This window comes from Amphiprion ocellaris, chromosome 22, assembly GCF_022539595.1.
Source record: "Amphiprion ocellaris isolate individual 3 ecotype Okinawa chromosome 22, ASM2253959v1, whole genome shotgun sequence".
Lineage (NCBI taxonomy): Eukaryota > Metazoa > Chordata > Actinopteri > Pomacentridae > Amphiprion > Amphiprion ocellaris.
This window is the reverse complement of record NC_072787.1, coordinates 2,220,340-2,239,293: the sequence shown is the minus strand read 5'-3', so window position 1 is coordinate 2,239,293 and position 18,954 is coordinate 2,220,340. Positions and strand designations below refer to the sequence as shown.

Here is an 18,954-nt window from a genome sequence, read left to right as displayed (position 1 = left end):
TTGAATCGCAGCGCATACACAATGGCTGCTCGAAAGAGGAGAAAGCAAACAATTTTCAGGCCCGCCGCGTCTAGCAAAAAATATGAGAAAAAAATTATTAAAAATTCGGAAAATAGTTGAAAGTCGAGAAAAACTCAACAGAAAGGATGTTAAAGCGTCCAGGGTAAGTTTGATGTAAATTAAGGAAACGGTTAGTCAGTTGTTGAATTAAAATATCGGGGTTATTCAAATTATGAGAGAGGGGTGAGCGGGGGAAAAAGTTTGTGTTAATCAGTACCCAGTTTAGAAGCGCTGACAAAACCAAGGGAGGGCAAGAGTGTTGTTATTTTTCAGAAATAAATAATGTCAGTGGGGATATAGTGATATAGAGCTCAGGAACCACCAGAGGAAAAGAAAGTTGAGTAAAGTTGAACATAGCCTCCTCACTTTATTTTTTATTTTTTTTTAATATTAACAACGGCAGTGCGATGCGATCCGGCTCTTGGATTCAGAAGTAATGTCATGCTTTCACATTAATTTCTTGCCTCATATGCACAGTTGATCATGTGTAAACATCTCCTTATCGAATCAGGCATCTACCTTAGGAACACAAACGTCAGATTTTGTCCTGGTGTTTCTCTTCTGCATGCTGGATCGCGTTTTTTCCTGTGCAGGTATTAAGCACGGATCATAGGGACGCTGCAAAGCTGCTACAACGTGAAATTGCTTGTCAATAAGGCAGCAAAATGGAGGGAGAAGTTGAAGCAAACTTAATTGGGCAATGCTTCAGATGTGCTCGGACCAACAGTGAACATGTGCTGGGTTTGAATGGTGTGGCAGGTTGCTCTCTGCACGTTAATTCACATTTAGCAGATGTTCTCCTGCAGCAGCCTGAACTGAGACACCATGGTGTCCTGCAGGTCTGAGCTGATCCAGGTTTCAGAGCTGATGTTCAGACCTGAGCTCTGAAACCTGGATCAGCTCAGACCTGCTGTTGGTTCTCAGAGAGATGCTCAGTGGTAAACTGGACCTGAAATGGTTCTTTAGAGGAAGTGTGTTGGCTTAGCTCTCTGTTTACACCTGTTTTATACCTTTAACTGGAGATAAAGCCTCCATGTGACATGGATGAATCCTCGTGTTGTCTTAGGGCAGGGTGTCCAACATGTGGCCCAAGGGCCAAAACTTTTTCTCCAGAGGGTCCAATCTGGTCCTCAAAGTGTAAAAATTCCAGAGAAGACATTAACTGCAGATTGTAAATTTGTAAAACTATAAATCTGAAATCATTTCTAGACCATGACAAGTTATTTTGATCATAAAGTGAAATACTAGATTGTTCGTTGTTCCTTTGTGTCTCATTTTTGTAATATTTTATCTTGTTTTCATTGTTTTTCATCTTTTTTTTGTCTGACTTTTGTTATTTTGTTTCTCATTTTTGTCATTTTGTGTTTCTTTTTTGTCTCGCTTGTGTTTTTGATCTTATTTTTGTCATTTTGTGTTTTGCTTTATTTGTTCTTTTGTGTATCATTTGTGTCATTTTGTGGGGTTTTTTGTTTGGCTTGTGTCGTTTGTCTAATTTTTTGCCAATTTGTGTCTCATTTTTGTAATATATTGTCTTGTTTTTGTTTTCTTTCGTCTTTTTTTTGTCTGACTTTTGTCATTTTTTTCATAAAGTAAAATATATAATTCAGTTCCAGGTACCTGTAACTACATATTTTGTAGAAACACTATGATCTGTAAATTGTAATGTGTCAATTAAATTGAATTTATTTTTCTTAATACATTTCAGGTTGTTCATGATGTTTTGTAAAAAGATAATTCCTTAAATGTGAACTTTTTTACACTAAAACAAAGGAAACATTAGGAGTAGTGATTATTTATAGGTTATTATGCTGTGATTTTACTGGTCCAGTCCACTTCAGATCAAATTGGGCTGAATGTGGCCCCTGGATTAAGATGAGTTTGACACTCTGTCTTAGGGTCAAAAATGACCCAGCCACTACGTTAAACAGCAGAGAAAAACCCCTAAATAACTTTTTTTCAACTTGAAACTTTTCCTAAAATGATCCCAGCATCAGAAAAAGTGACACATCGTCATTGTTTATTAGGGATGTCTGATATTATCAGCCCGATATTGGCATAAAAATGTAATATTGGCCAATATTGTTATCAGGGTTTTTTTTTGCGTATCATGAAAACTGACAAAATAATGTGTGAATTTCGACGGCATTTACTGAACTTATAGAGGGAGATTGTGAACCGTTCTGGCATAAATGTGGCATTTTTTCCACAACTTCAGTTGAAGTAGTTTTCTTGTTTTGCACAGACAATGTTTGCATTTGGAAGCCTTGTTGCATTTGCATCCAACGGGGCATCACAATAAAATGAAGCATGATGTGTTAATTCCATATGTTATGTTACATAAAATTAGTTAAATAGCCCACATAGATCGGTATCGGTTGATGTCGGAACTGGAAATTGAGAGTTGGCAAAAAAGCCACGATGGGACATCCTTGTTGTTTGTATTTTAAAACTGTACACCACCAGGGTACAAAGACTGTCTGAGGGTCAGTTAAATCACAGTACAGTGGACTAAAACACACAATGAGAAAATAAAACTGTATGTGCTACTGATTGATTCATATGTGCTCTAGTTTCCCTTCAAAAAGTGCATTTGAAGCCACTTTCTGCACATTTCTGGTCCTTTTCTGAGGATATTCAAGTACTACTGCTTGCTAAACAATAATAGTGATATTAAACCTCTACTTTTGTGAAGAAAACAGGCGTATTCAAATGAGTGGTTTCCACTGAGTAAATCCAGTCTTTCTGCCCTGTGATGAGCAAAAAAAAAAAAAAACAGATATTCACTAAGTGTGTGATGCAGGACAGGTTGGTTCTTTGTGTAAAATAGATTTTTGGTTGAAAATTCAGTTGAGCTGCTTTATTTTAGAGGCTCAGTGGTCATTTTTGAGTGTTCAGGATGTTGAGACAACACAAGGGTTAAGTCTGGAACTGTTCTGTTCTGAGCTTTTCCACAGTGAATGTTCTTGTTTCAGCATGACAGCTGATTGCATGAATGGTCTTTGTGACCAAGATGTTAGCTTCAAATGAGACTTTAAATGTTGTTCAAGCCAGAAATACAGTTTCTGTTTGAGTCCGACTGCAGAAAGTGATGTTTTACTGCAGATGGAGGTGTTCTGTTGTTCTGTTTAATACCGGGCTTTGCTAAGGCTCCTGCTCTGGTTATTTCTGTCTAAGTCTTTTCATTTATTTATTTTTCGTTTTATTTTATTTGTTTGTGTTTTGACTGATATATTAGTATCTTTGGCAGCTAATGAAAATGATATGCAGAATATGATTAGTGCAGTCATAGTATTAACATTCTTAGAAATGGTACAATATTGAGCTCCAGAATATGTTTTATGTTACAACAGGTAGGATTATGATTTAATTAAGAGTTAGTATGAAAATGAAATCATTTAGCTTTTATATGATATTTGTTTAGATATGGCAAAGTTATGTTTGTCAAAATTCTAAGCTCTGATTAGTCAAAATCAAGAGTGTCAAACTCATTTTAGTTCAGCCCAATTTGATCTCCAGTGGACCAGACCAGTAAAATCACAGCATAATAACCTATAAATAACCACACCTCCTAATTGTTCCTTTGTTTTAGTGCAAAAAAGGTCATTCTAAAAATGTCCACATTTAAGGAATTCTCTTTTTGCAAAACATCATGAACAACCGGAAATTTCTGAAGAAAATTAAGTTCAGTTTCAGCAACATTCAGCCTCAGTTCATCATTTCCACATTACAACTTCCAGATCACAGTGTCTACAAAGGAACACAACATTTAGTCATCTGGAACTGAACAATAGAGGATTTTACTTTATAATCAATACAACAGAAGTCAGACAAAAAACAACAAAAACAAGACAAATATTACAAAAACAAGACACAAAATGACAGGAAACAAACAAAAAACAGGCAAAAAAGTTACAAAGCGACAAAAAATGGACAAATGACAAAAATAAGACCAAAAACGACAAAAGCGAGAAACAAAATGACAAAAAAGTAAACTAACAACACAAGCAAGACAAAAAGGGAAGCGCAAAATGACAAAAACAAGAAACGAAAGAACAAGTGACATTAGGCAAATGACAAAAGTCAAAACAAAAACAACAAAAACAAGACAAAATATTACAAAAACGAGACACAAAATGACAAAAGAACAATCTAATATTTTACTTTATGATCAAAACAACTTGTTATGGTCTAGAAACTTTTTTAATTTATTGTTTTACTAATACTTTTCTTACTTAATAGTTAATAGGCTTAATACTTCTACTTCTCTGTAATTTTTGCACTATATAAAGTGGTCCGATGGGCCAGATTGGACCCTCTGGAGGGCCGGTTTGGTGGCCGGTTTGGTGGCTGGTTTGGTGGCCGGTTTGGGCCAAATGTTTGACACCCCTGCTCTAAATGATTGTGCAACAGTTAGCTATTATCCATGCAGTTGTTTGCAGGAATTTAGTTAATTTCTGTTGGAAATGTATAAATCACTGCAACCATTCACTCCACTAGCAAAGAACTCAAAGACTGATTCTTTTAACAAGTTTCATTCTTCTTCAGCCTGAGAACTCGTTAGATGTGATCACAGTGAAACGGAGACGGTAGAAGATGCAGAAGGAATTATCTGATCTCTTTGTTAATTTACCCCAGAATGCAAATCATGCAAACACCTGTAAAATTATTCTGAGAAGTCTCCATATGTGAGTTAGTCTTTTCAGCTTTGTGTGAAAGTTAAATCATAGTCTAATGTGGGAATGTGGTGGCAGGTGTGCTTTTTTGTGGTATTTTTTTCTCTCAGGTAAGAGAAGTAAAACAGCAGCTGGAAATGGCTAAGCTAATTTGTTTAAATGTCATAATTAAATCATTCACATGTTATTCTTCCTTTCTTTATATGAGTGGGACAAATAAGAGTAGAGGCCTGAGAGGAACAAAGTTGTAGATGGAGACTACAGAATAAATTAGAGGAAATCAGTGTTATTCATAGTCTTATTGTTAAAAATATTATTACTTGATATTTTTATATTATCACAAATACACTCATGTGCCTGTATCATGTATCATGTAAATTAAATATACACTTAATGTGTTTTATTAATTCAATTCCAGCATTTTACCACGCTACATAAGACCAGAATGAACCGCCAACACATTATATCATAACACTGAATACATTCACATAGATTTAGTGTAGTTCAATTTGTAGCTTCACATTTTGGTTTAATATTATATGTAGAATTTTATTAGATTCTGTCCGCCACCTTGAGCATCCTTTTATGATCTGTCAGGCTGTCACAAAGCAGACTATTTTACTGTGTTTCCTAGTTGTCGGGCAGTGATATTTTTCCAATAATTCTACAGAATATGAAGTCCATCCACAGTGAGTCATCATGTTTTAATGCCGTGACGAGTTCATGCTGTCCTGACTCTCCTACTATTCAAATTGCTCACATAAAACTTTGGTGGAAGATGAGGCACAACTGTACAGGAATTTCATGCAAGTTTGATTATTTAATGATTTCATTGTGAACATCTTTTTGGAAATACATAAACAGTAATAAATATAATAATGTAAAAAGCCTCAACCAAGATGTTTGACTTTCCAGACAAATTTATGTCAGTAAGGCAGCTTTAGATTATTCATTTTAATTAGTGATGGGACTCGATTAAAAATGTATCTAATAATTAGAAGCTTTGTAATTAATTAATTCATCACAATTAATCACATGTTTGTCAAGTAGCAATATTTGACACAATAAACAATGTTTTTGTGTTCAATTAAATTTTGGTTGATGACTGAATCAATGAATAGACATATATGTATCATATTTAACACGAGTTTCTGAGACTACTACCTCATCAAATGTATAAATAGTGAAATAAATAGGACAAAACTAGATTCTATTTCTAAAATCAACATTGTTGTGACCAAAAAGTTGCCAAAAGTGCCCAATGTATCAACTGTGGTACAAAAAAATCGATCATAAACAAAATTATATGGCAAATTATTTATTTATTTATTTGTTTGTGGATTTTGTTGAAGAGGTTAATAAACATCTCGGTTACAAAAAAAAATCAATTTAGTGAAACAACAAAAATGTTTGTTTCATTTCTATTTATCTGCATTTTTCATCTGTCTACTGTATCCACAGATTACTGCAAACGCAAAGTGGAACTATAGTGATTATATTCAACATTTTAAGACTTTTTGTAAACTAAAGCACTTTCAGTGTCTTCTAAAGTGGTCTATTATGGGATGGCTACACCGTTAGCCGGTACCAGTACTGTCCCGTTTTACATTGAGGTGATGTCGTCAGATTGAAGTGCTGCAGTGATCAGAAAACTCTTTGTTGTACAATTTGCACACAACCAGGCTTTTATCCAAGCTGCCATCAGGAAGATTTTTAAAAGAAAACTTTCTTCCTAACGAGCCCAATGTGGTCTCATCTTCCTTCACTGTTCACCAAACTTTCTTCTGTGCTGGTTGTCCTCTGGGGACAAATAACATTTCTCTTCAGTTCTCTTATGACAGCTCTGCAAAACGTTGTGAAATTACTGTTAATGCATAATACAATCTTCCTGTTGCTTTTTTTGCATTAAGAGTCAATATAAGACTTATATTTTGCAAAGCACTTACAGGAGATGGAGTTTTGTCACTGAGCATTACCTCCTGCTTCCTTAAAAAAAGTCTACATCAACACTTTTCACCCTCACTGCCTGGTTTCATTGTTGGGCTACGCACCTCTTCAATAGCTGTTTCTTGTCTCTAGACTGGATTTTGTCTCACAGTTTCATCAGACCTCAAAATGTGATCAACCAACCACGAAATCCCCTCGTGTTTTTTTAGTAAATGGGAAAGATACAAAAATACTGATTTCCCATGGTGAGAGAAAGCGTTATAAACAGCCTAACATTGTGAGCACTGTATTGCAGAGAAATACGAACTGCAGCATGAGTCTTTAGAGTAAATACATTACAAGTGTGTACACAATGCGAACTGCAGTAACACCAACACAAGCAATAGGCTACATATCGTGAATGTGTTGGAAAAAAAAGAAAAAACACATAGTAGCCAAAGAGCATCGTGTCCAGCCAACGAGCACGACATCCTCAGTAACTTATCAACCTTGTTTGTGTCCATTTGTTCTGATGTAGATTTTATCAGTGTCTTCGTGTTTTTGTCCTGCCAGCACCTCAGTCAGAAACTTGAACTTCTCTGATGATCTCTCTCTTTCTCTCTCCTCCACCCCCCACCCCCACCTTCCCTCTCAGAGCCCTGAGTCCGGGCGATGTTGAGCACATAAAACTGGATAAAACAATTGCAACAGTACTAGTCGGGCATCGTGCCCCTGTCAGTGTAGCTGGTCTGCCTTAGGGTGCAATGGCCACGGGAACCCAGGACCACCGTGACCACATCCTGGAAAAAGCCAAGCTTGCACCATCCACAGGGAGGCGCAGGAGAGCAGAAGGGAAGCCGAAGAAGAATTTCCCTTGCCAGGAGTGTCAGAAAGCTTTCAACAGTCTGGAGAAGTTGAAGGTGCACTCGTACTCACACACAGGGGAAAGACCTTACCGCTGCTCCCACCCTGACTGTACCAAGGCTTTCGTCTCCAAATACAAGCTGCTACGGTACAGACAAGCAGCAGTTCATAGCAGGCTGCAGCATGTTGCTTATCTCTTTACACTTTTGGTAACATAGTGATGTGTAGTAATCAGAATGATGTGTTGATGAGTACTAGTTTTCAGCTCTTGTGTTTATGTGTAACGCATGCCTACTTTAAACCTGATTGCAACAATTCTGAGTGCTCATAGAATGTATCTGTGTTCCAAGGCATATGGCAACTCACTCGCCAGAAAAAAACCACAAGTGTTCATACTGTGAGAAAATGTTCCACCGCAAGGATCACTTAAAGAATCATCTACACACTCACGACCCACACAAGGAGGCTTTCACCTGCCAGGAGTGTGGCAAGAGCTACAACACCAAGTTGGGTTTCAAACGCCACCTTGCCCTGCATGCAGCCAACAGTGGAGACCTCACCTGCCAAGTGTGCCTACAGCCATTTCCTAGCACTGGGGTTCTGCTGGAACACCTCAAAACACATGCTGGCAAGTCCTCTGGCGGGACCAAAGAGAAAAAGCATCGCTGTGAACATTGCGAGCGACGATTTTACACCCGGAAAGATGTGCGACGCCACATGGTTGTGCACACCGGACGCAAGGACTTCCTTTGTCAGTACTGTGCCCAGCGCTTCGGTAGGAAGGACCACCTGACACGCCATGTGAAAAAGAGCCATGCCCGAGAGCTGCTGAGAGTAAAAACTGAGCCAGCTGATTCGCTGGAGCCCATCGTCTATGACTTGGCGTCTGGGAGCATCAAGGGTGAGCTCCCAGGAATGCTGACACCAAGGCCACACCAGCTCAACATGTACACAGGCCCCATCCTGGACACAGAGCCTTTCCCCACCTCCACACATCCATTTTCTTTAAAGTATCCTCTGGGCTCCAACTTTACCTCATACGCTGTCTCCTCGCAGGAGCGGGAGCAGAATCTAAAGGGAGACCTGGAGACCTACCTGATGGAGCTGCAGAGCAGCATGCCTTCCTCATCCTCTGCAGCCCAAGAACCCCAACTTTCTTCCTCCAAACTTGAGTTGGTGCCTCAAGTTAGTGTGCTGGAGGAAGCCAGCGAGGAGGTGTCCCTGTCTAAAATGTCTACATCAGTGGCAGTCACTGTGGGCGACTCTCTGGCCTCATCTTCATCTCTAATGGACTTCTCACAGCTTTTCAACTTCCTGCCACTCAATGGGCCTCCATACAGTCAGGTAGGAGGCAGCGGAGGGCAGGGTATCACCTTTCCACCCAATGAAGAGCCCACAACTCTTGCCCAGCTGCCTCCCCAGGCGCCCACAGGTTCAGAAGCTGCAGAGAGTCCACTTCAAGGGCTTCCCTCCTCCTTCATATCCAACCTGACCACACCCACCACATTGCCCCGCTTCCACCAAGCTTTTCAGTGACCCAGTATGTACTGCGCTTGACACGCTTGCACTCAAACACACTGACACACATGAGTTACAAAACCACACCAGCAGATAGACAACCAAACCAGATTCCAGTAATGCATGTTTAAAGATATTAGCACTTCTGACCATGATATAATAACATGACTAGACGCTAACACTGTCTGCAGCAGGAACACACCTCCACACTACAGTTGCCCTAATCGACTTCCTGATGGCTACTGTCGGAATGTCAGCTTTTGGAAAAACAAGTTTTTTAATGACAGATTGGCAAGTCTTCACCACCACAGTTCCTTAATGATCTCAAAATAGCAGGACAATGATCCTATTTGCTCTGTTTATGCATACTCTTCCAAATTCATAGGTTCTACTTTTACTAATTTCTGATTTTGAGAGAGAAAAGACTTCACAGGCAGACTAGAATATTTATTTTTAGTTGCAGCACAAGCTGTAATCTTCAGCTATGTTTTCTAAACCCCAGTTAAACATATTTAAGTGCAGCACAGCTCTGTACACTGCAACACTAATGTCACCACAAGAACACACCATGTGGAAAGGAGTAAAAACTGTTTTCACCAACAGTGTGGACATTACTAAGCAGTGACAGTAGTAGCTGTGCCAGTTTATACATAAATTAGTCTTTTGTGCATTGGAGAATTTTCACATAAATGAATGACAATAGTAATTTGACTGCAGTGACTTTTCTTTACCAAACTACAGTGCTTTTGAATAGGTTTACCTTAGTATGCAGATTTTCCATGTGTATGTGGTTTGTCATGAAGCACTTTGTATTTCACGATGTTGTCTGACATCTCAGCTGACCTTTTTTTCCTTCTTTTAGTTGTAGAAAGATTTTAAAGGACCAATATGTACTTTTTTTCTTTTAAAAGAACGTTAATGTTCATTAGATTAGTAATAGGTAGGCTAAAACTTGTAAAAATCATCGCTTTGGTCCTTTTGATCAATATCAATCAAAAAGATTAAAGTTAAATTAATATCAATCGACCAATAAATCAGAGGTTCACCCAAATTATGATGAATAAAGTGCTGAGTAGGAAGCAAGGAGCAATAGTTTTACATGTCATTTTGGTAGTTGGTCAAGTGAAATTAGTCTTTGTGGGGTTACTTGGCTATCCCACCCCAAATCCACCAAACACAAACAAATATGGCTGCTAACAGCTGACACATTACTGTAGATTGTTCAGATCTCACTAACCTCATTAGTGTATATCGTCATATTGAGTGAGCTGACAGCAAAGGCTATCATCCCCCTTTCCCCTGTCAACACCCGCTCCACCACACAATTAATGCAGCACCCTTAATTGGAGAGCTACGATCACCCATGTATCAGGGATAACAGGCACCACGTTCTACACAGAAAAGTCTCAAGTCTTAACCATGACACACAAAATCACAGCCATTCACTCTGTATGAAGCGCATCCAGCATACCCCAGTTATCGCGAAACATCCTCATTAGAGTTGCTCCTGAACGAAGCTTGTCCGAGCCAGCTTTAGTTGCTAATTCAAGTCATTACCCAACTAGTCATCACAAATGTGTGATAATGAATTGTCTGAATTCACAGTCGTGAACTAAAGATTATGTAAACTTGTAGAGACCGTGTATATCAGGGCAGTGTTTGGATTTCAATGACTCCTACAACTCTTAATTTTCTATGATGGAACCACTGAAATCCATGCACCTTTGTTACAAAAAGCAGTTGTGCATTTTGGTTCCTTCATAGATTTATTATGGGTTTTCTGGAATTATGACAAATTCTACTGAGTCAAAAAATACATACAGCAGATCTAATATTTGGTTAAATGTCTTTTGGCTGTTTTCACCTCAGTTAGGTGCTTTGATAGCAATTCACAAGTTTCTAGCTTCTGGTAGTATTTTTGACCATTCCTCTTGACAGAGTTGGTGCATATCAACTAAATTTGTTGGCTTTCAGTTAGAGACTCTTTTTTTTTTTTTTTTAGCACAGTTCACTGATTCTCGATGAGGTTTAAGTCAAGACTTTGGGAAGGCCAGTCTAAACCATTAATTCTAGCCCGATTTACCCATTTTGTTACTGCTTTTGATATGCGTTTGGGGTCATTGCCTTGTTGAAAGACCCAGCAAGATCCAACCTTGTAGCTGATGATTTTAGGTTTTCTTTAAGAATATGGAGGTAATCCTCCTTCTTCATCATTCCATTTACTTCGTGTAAACCACCAGTTGCACTGGCACCAGAACAGCCCCAGAGCATAATACTACCACCACCATGTTTGACAATAGGTTTTGGTGTCCTTGGGGTTAAGGGCTTCACCTTCTCTCCTTCAAATATATTTCTGGTCATTGTGGCCAAATAGCTCCATTTTTGTTTCATCTGATGACAGAACTTTCCTCCAGATGGCCTTTCCTTTGTTCAAGTGATCAGCAGAAAACTGCGATCGAGCTTTAAGGTGCCGTCCATGGAAAACTGGCTTCCTTCTTCCATTGCAGCTTCTCAGCTCATGGTGATGTAGAACACACTTGACTGTGGACACTAACACCAGTGTTCCAGCAGCTTCTGGTTCATTGCAGACCTGCTGTTTAGTGATTCTTGGTTGACTCTTGACCATCCTGACCAATTTTCTCTCGACAGCAAGTGATAGTTTACATATTCTTCCTGATTTTTGCAGTGATACTTGTTTGCACACTTGATTTTGGCATCTTAGGCATCTTTGAAATAACACCAAATGACTTTTCTGACTTGTTCAAGTCAATTATTTGCTTTTTCAGATCTGTGCTCTGCTGACTTTCCCATTGTAGTGTTTGTGGCAGAGTCTAATTAGTGCATCAAATGGATCCTGTTTTAGTTGGCGCAGAGAAGTGAGCAACTGTAGTCCATTGTAATCACTCACAAAAAGTTAGGAGGCTATGCCACTAAGGAAATTTGATTAGCACAGTTTTCTACATCACCAAAACTGATCATTCAAGTTGCTGTATGTGTATCTTTGAACTGGCAGATTTTGTCATATTTTCAGTAGATCTACAAAAGAACCAAAATGATTATTTTTTGTGACAAAGATCCATGTGTTTCAGTTATTCATCATAGAAAATTATGTTGATGTAGGAGCTTTAGGAGTTAATGGAAACTCAGTACTGCCACGATATGCATGGTCTTTAAACTTTTGTTGACAACTGTATATGTTTTGGAGACCTCTGAAAAGTGATTTGAGGGCTGAGAGAGAACAATATATTTAGACTAACATGTTTCCACAAAGTGCCTTTATTCGCAGTTTGAAGTATCATATTCAAAAAGGTTAAAGAACATGGCAAAAAAAATTTTTTTAAATACTCAACTTTGCAGAAAAAGTTTTTATGCTGCTTAAGGGTTTTTTTTGGATGTTTTTGAAAAACAGTAAACATATGTAAGAGGAGATGGAAAACCTTTTTTCGAATCAGTCCTGACAGTGAATTTATCTCATGACTTTTCTTGTCTATTGCCCAAACCTGCAATGAGGAAACTAAAACGCTGATGCCCTAAAACGCACCAACAACCCTGCTGTAGCACTGTGTCTAACCAAGCACAGAGTTTAGATTGGATTCACTGCCTCAGAGACTTCTGCCTCTTCTCCACTAGAATTAAAACCTAGAAGATTATGCTTGGTATCTTTAGGAGCTGAGGAAGGGACTGGGCTCCACATCTCATTTTACATCCAATGAGGTTGAGTTGATGAGCGTTCTGTTACAGACCTACACCTCTTTTGATAACCCTCCTCAACTTAACCAAAAGTTGTGCTGCACAGAAACTGTAGAAAGGATGAATCTTAACACAATTTACCAATAGAATAAAAAAAATATATTATTAAATAGAAGCTAGGCCTTTTTATAATGGTCCAGTATTGGTCTTAAGCATTCTTGTCTGGTGACAGGGTTGGAACAATGAACATAATTAGAACTTTTTCATTTAAAACATGGCTGTTGGAGTAATCAGTAAAAACTGTCCTCAGTAACTGGGATACTGTCATAAGAAAAATGTTTGTCCCTGAATTTCTTCAATTGTGATGAAAATTTGGATACTTTGAGCTCCACAAATTAATTTCAATTTGCGTTCTTTGCTCTGGTGAAGTAGATGTCTCAAAGACTAAGCAAAACTACCAGAATGGATCGATATCTGTAGGAGGAGTGAACAAGTTTTTTAAAATGAACTACACCTGCATTTCGAAAATAAAGAAATTAGCATACAATCTACATGTTTTTTTTCAAAAGGTCAGTTGACATTTAGATTTTTTTGTATCCTCTTTTTGTTTTCTTTTTGGTTATTTCCACCTCTAACCAAACCACCAGGAGAGTTCCTTCTCATGCAGCCTGGTCATTAGGCATTTGTCAGTTGAGGGATTTAGAGTAAAGTGATGCTCCATGTTGCAAAGCTCTGCCCAGCAGGTGTTGACAGCTGATGAAACAGTGTTTGATGTTTGCTTTTGAGAGTGAAAGGTATCGGTGAGCAGTAGTTCCACTTCACCTCCAATAGACAGAGTCCTCAGTGCTTCAGTCAGTCCATACAGTAAACATATACATTTAAAACTGTGCTCCCTGTTCATAATGCATGAGTAGCCTTCCTGCTCAATTTAATCATATTCAGATCAGACAAAATAAACAGAACTGGTGTGTGATATACCACGCAGTACTTTAGCATATCAGTGGTTTGCTGTCATCTAAATTCAAAGTGTAAAAATGGCACAAATACATATGTATTTGTTTATGCTGCTTCCCACAGGTTATCCATTACATCCACTAGCAGCACCTTTCACTTATTATTCTATATTCTGTTAATAATTCCAACATTTCAGAAGGCATGTGTGATTGAAAGACGCACTAGACTTACTCTTTCTTTTGAATAGTCATTAAAAACGTGGAGTCTTGGCTTTCAGTGGCATGCTGGAATGAACAGATACAGAATACATCTGTAATAATAAGTGGACATTCTGTGTGAAAAGTTGAGGTTCAGTATATGTCTTTGCAAAAAGGATTAGATAGTAAACTACGGTTAGCACTGATGCATCGCCTTGGCACACAAGACGAGCACTTCTTGTTACCTCTATTGATTGTGTTGTATATTTAGATTTTTTTAAATGTTGTTTTGCATTGAATACTAGAGTTACTGCAGTGATCACTTCTTATGTACCAGTTTTGGTGAGCCTCATTTATGACCTCGGCACACTTACTGTCAGATACCGGAGCATTGCTTTGCAAATCGTAGGAGAAAATGTTCTTTTTTGGGGACGACAGAAAGCATCTATGAAAAACTGCTAAAAACTAGAAGATTTGGTTTCATCAACCAACAGAAATTTAGATTTCCCTACTAAGGATTGTGTAGGAAATCCTGAAGTAACACACAGAATGTCAGCTGTTGCTAGCTAGACTCTAACCTCCCTTCTTATACAGTTAATGTGTGAAGCACCGAATCCCAAAATCTGTGCTGAAAGCTGACATCAAATGTCTGAACAGATTCATAATCTTACTGAATTATCCTTTGACCTGATCATTCTTGAGTTAAATCAAATGATACAGAAAATTGAGGGGCATAGATCCAAAAAGCATAATTTTATTCCCACTCACTCAACACTTATTTTTCTCTCCACTCACTACAAACTCTTAAGGACAATTTGTCAATAGATGTTTTTTGTTGAATGTTTTATAGTAAACAGTTTAATAACAACAAACACTGTTCTATCTGAATGAAAATTCTCAATTTTCAAAAACTATTATTGCCCCTAGTTTTTACTTTCCTGCAACAATATTTTGATTCTGTGTAGTATTCACATAAATAAATCAGTGATTATGTTATTAAGCATAGTGAAAAGTATGATTACAAAGCCTTTTTTTTGTGACAACAAATACAAGAATGCATTTCAATTTTATGTACCTGCACTGAATATTAACATTTATCCCTAAAATAAGTTTTAATGAATTGACAGCAATCCTTCTTGGAAAACATTACATTCAAAAACCTTCAAAAACAAGTTTTTCAGCCCTGAAATTACATTTAGCGAGATCTGTGCCAGTCTGTTTTTAAGCAGGACCACAGAATCTGACGCAATTCAATACGACAGCTCTGTCATAAAGTCTACTTTAATTTAACTTCGATTTTCAGTTTTTGTTAATGTCAGGAACATCATCAATTTTCATTTTTTGAATATACCTACAGTCAATATTAACCGCCACCCACTATGACCTCAACATTAGACAGAAAGTAGAACCACATTAATCCAACTGAGTCAGAATTTCTTTGCAGGAGAAAGTGAAAACCATTCAAGATATGAATGAATTGGATTTTAATAGAAAAATTAAACAATTTTAATAGAAAATGATTATTATTGAGTGGATTATTGTCAGACATTCACCAACAACTGTTCAGATCCAAGTTACTCTCAGGGTTTCATGGAGTACCTTTACAAATCCAGACAAGAAAAGCACGCAGAGAGCACAGTACTCCAGCAAGGCTGCTCAGTTATCGTATGATTTCCCTCCGTTCGCTGCATCGAATTTGCATAAAGTAGAAGTCGAGTCTACTTTATGCAAATGAGCTGTGGCCTGCTCTGGAGAGACGCACCGCAACCGGACCAGCATTAACACAGTGCGTTTCACATAGATGATGAATGGGATGCGGGAAATTGCCAGATCTAGTGGACACATACCTTTACAGTGACGCCGTGCTGCTATCTCGCAAAGATGCAGATGTCTTTAACAAATCTGTGGATCCAGAATATAAGCCACATCACTGCCAAAATCTAATCACTTGGTCCTTCTGTCATTTCTGACCTTCCCTGAAAATTTCATTCAAATCCGTTGGTCTGTTCTTGAGTAATGTTGCTAACAGGCAGACAGACAAACAAACATACGCCGATCGTAACATAACTCTGTCGCATTCTTGGCGGAGTAATAATATCATACAGTGGGGGAAAAGTGACAGATGGGGCTTAGAAGGAGTCACAAAGATGATAAAAAGTAGCTCTGAGGGCTAAATTTCAAAAATCACAAACTGTATTTAAAGAAGTCCTGAACTTATAGTTCGGTGAGTTGGTATGAAGTGACCTCAGTTTCACTAAACTGCTTTCTCCAGACAGTTTTAGGCTATTACTTCAATTTAAACAACATTTGATTTGATATTTAAAGTTTATCAAATGAGCAAAGTAGTGAACAAACTGACAAGTGAGGGGGTGTTTAAGGGGCCCACGAAGTCTAAGTGGGCCTTTAATCAACATTATTTTGTCCAACTGCTGTTCACTAGAGTGAACTTTCTGCTCACTATTTGAATACTGTGCCTTCTTTTGTAAATGAGGTATAAAAGTTTTCTTTAGTGTACTTTCCACCAACATAACTGAAGGATGAAAATTCCCAAAGGTGATGTTAGCTGATGTATACAGGTCCATTAAGTGAGATAACATATGAGACATAGTTCTGGAAACTTTGGAAGTCTCCGTTCCACCACAGCAGTCCGCAGTGTGTCTTATGTTTGATGCATGTAAAACCCAATAGTGTTATCACTTACCTCACATATTCATCTTGCTTTGGGCTCCAAGATTCAGAAAAAAATGCTAAACTAGAAGTATTAAGCTGGAGTTTTTCCTTCCTGAATGACAGGACTTGATGAGTCATGAATGGAGACGATGTGTTTCTGTAAAATGTAGAGCTGAATGTGTAATGTTTCAGACCATTTATGAAAACGTGTTATTTGTACCGTGTGAAGGTTTGTGGTTTTACAAGAGATATTAGCAAGCCGCTATTTTTTTTTGTAATCATAGCACTTTTTGTAAATTGAATGCCTTTATTTCCTCCAGTACCCTCTGTTTTAAACCTTTATTACAAAATTTATAGATGATATATTTAGCTCTTTTAGAGAACAATAACTTGTAAATACAATATAAAATGTTTTATTTTTACAGGTACAATTTTGACAGTGTTTTTCCTATCAAAGTGTCATTGTTGCTTTACTTGCACAAGTGTTCTCTGTAACTCATTGAGGGTTCTGTTAGCAAATGGCGAACCTTTAAACACAGATTTTTTGCCTGCCGGGTTTTTCAGACGGCCTTTGACAATTCATCCGCTGGTTTAGGTAAAAACTCAGACAATAATTTTGCTTAAATGGACAGTTTTATAGCACTTATTTGTATCATGTTGCCATGGGTTGTTCAGATGTTAAATAGGAGATATATATGTTCAGTCACTCCCAGGGCGTTTTTCACTCTTCTGTCCTCCTCTGATGTCAGTGGGACATCATGAAAACATATTACTTGACTTCTTAGTGGCTTCTGTCTGTAAGCTGTTGCATAAACACAAATTTGATCAGTTAGCTGCAATACTAACTTGATACATGACTCATATGGACTGTATGACAGAATCTAGGGATCTGATAAGGGGACAGTAAAAGCAACGACTGTGGCTCAAAGCTGAAAGAATACAAATTTCTATGTAATCGAGAGTAGTAGAGGCGATCCAGATTTGAGTTTCGTAACTCTAAAGCTAATCTAAACAGTCCTGGGACAAAGGAAGAGGAAGGCAGAATGTCGCCCGTGGTTGTGTAGTGACTGAGGGAAAGGAGATGCTGTTTGGTGAGAGGCGCAGACCTTTCCTGGTTCATGTCAGACTTCTTTATAAGCTTCAGTGGTACCAGTGAACTTTGATGAATGTGTATGTAAGAAACACTGCAATACTGCAATATATTTTTGGTATTGGATCAAGCTGCTAACATACTTCTAAAGCTCCTTAAGGTGCTACAGACCTCTTTTCTAGTTCTTAAATGTACCGTTTGTACAAAGTATCTAGTTTGCTAAACAGTTGGCATGTGTGTGCCTGGTTGTACTATATAGCTACATATATTTTTTATTGTACTGTGACTTTTGTAGTCTTTTTACAGACTTGCCTGTAATATTCTGCCCACCACCCACCCAGAAACACACAGCTCTGTGTTGTGATATTGGGAGTCATGTTGGAAGGTTGCTCTGACGGAGACGTCGGTGCTGATGCTGAGAAACGTGACAACATGACCGCATGATGCCATTCAAAATAAGCTGAGAAGGTTCAGAGATGAACTGCATTCCAGCTCTGTTGGTTTTGCTTTTTGTTGGATTTTACCAGTACCATCCTGTGACAATGATAGATTGCAAATTCTCAATATTTTACTTCAAGTTTATTTTACAAACTACTGTTGTATTTTTATAAATATAGGCAAAGTAAATCACATATATATAAGTAAATATATATATGTATATGTTCATAGGTTGTGTAAAAATAAATATTAATGCTGCAACTTTTATCTGTTGTTTTTTAAACCTTGACATCATCCAAAGAAGCAGATTATTTATTGTCTGGCAGAATAACCTGATTTGATTCACATATTTTGCTGCTATGAGAGAGAAGAGCTGCAGTCAACAACTCCAGTGTTTTTACTCAATGTAATGAAAGTTCAATAAACATACCAGAAGGATCCAACCGCCAGTCTGTTTGGTGATTCCTAGAAATGTCTTCTTCACAGTGATGTTGTCTATGTGTTGTGCTTCTACACAAATCAGTGGGTCCTGGAAGCTGTTTCACTTCATATCAGCCCACACAGTTTGCACATCATTCAAATAAATAAATACAACAGCAGGCACACAGTTTACCATGAACAGGCTGACAGATGATGATGATCATTATTACTATTAATATCATTATTTTACACTGAACCAGCTGTTGGAATCGAATCATCTCTTCTTGGATGCTGGAAATCTTAGTCTCAATTTGATATAAACAGCACAAAAAGTAAGGAAATATGAGTTTGGTAGATTATTTCTTTGTTGTAACGATGCTTCTGGGCAGTAAATCTTATTCAGTTGGAAAACCTGCTTATTTCCCTTACTTTAGTTTTGTACTATGTTTATATA

General features: G+C 37.8%; 1 protein-coding gene across 1 annotated transcript; it reads left to right on the top strand.

The window, feature by feature from the left end:
* The first annotated feature begins 17 nt into the window (after window positions 1-17).
* Window positions 18-18,542, top strand: plag1 (pleiomorphic adenoma gene 1). Its single transcript, XM_023300004.3, has 3 exons — window positions 18-163; window positions 7,315-7,671; window positions 7,874-18,542. Exons 2-3 carry the CDS (start codon window positions 7,424-7,426, stop codon window positions 9,057-9,059), a joined length of 1,434 nt encoding a protein of 477 aa, XP_023155772.2. The 5' UTR covers window positions 18-163; window positions 7,315-7,423; the 3' UTR covers window positions 9,060-18,542.
* Window positions 18,543-18,954: the final 412 nt, after the last annotated feature.

Bases quoted from the DNA above. Each gene is read 5' to 3' on its own strand.
- plag1 (XM_023300004.3), top strand. From the start codon at position 7,424: ATGGCCACGGGAACCCAGGACCACCGTGACCACATCCTGGAAAAAGCC. The intron at 7,672-7,873 runs GTACAGACAAGC...CTGTGTTCCAAG, and splicing joins TCCAAATACAAGCTGCTACG to GCATATGGCAACTCACTCGC.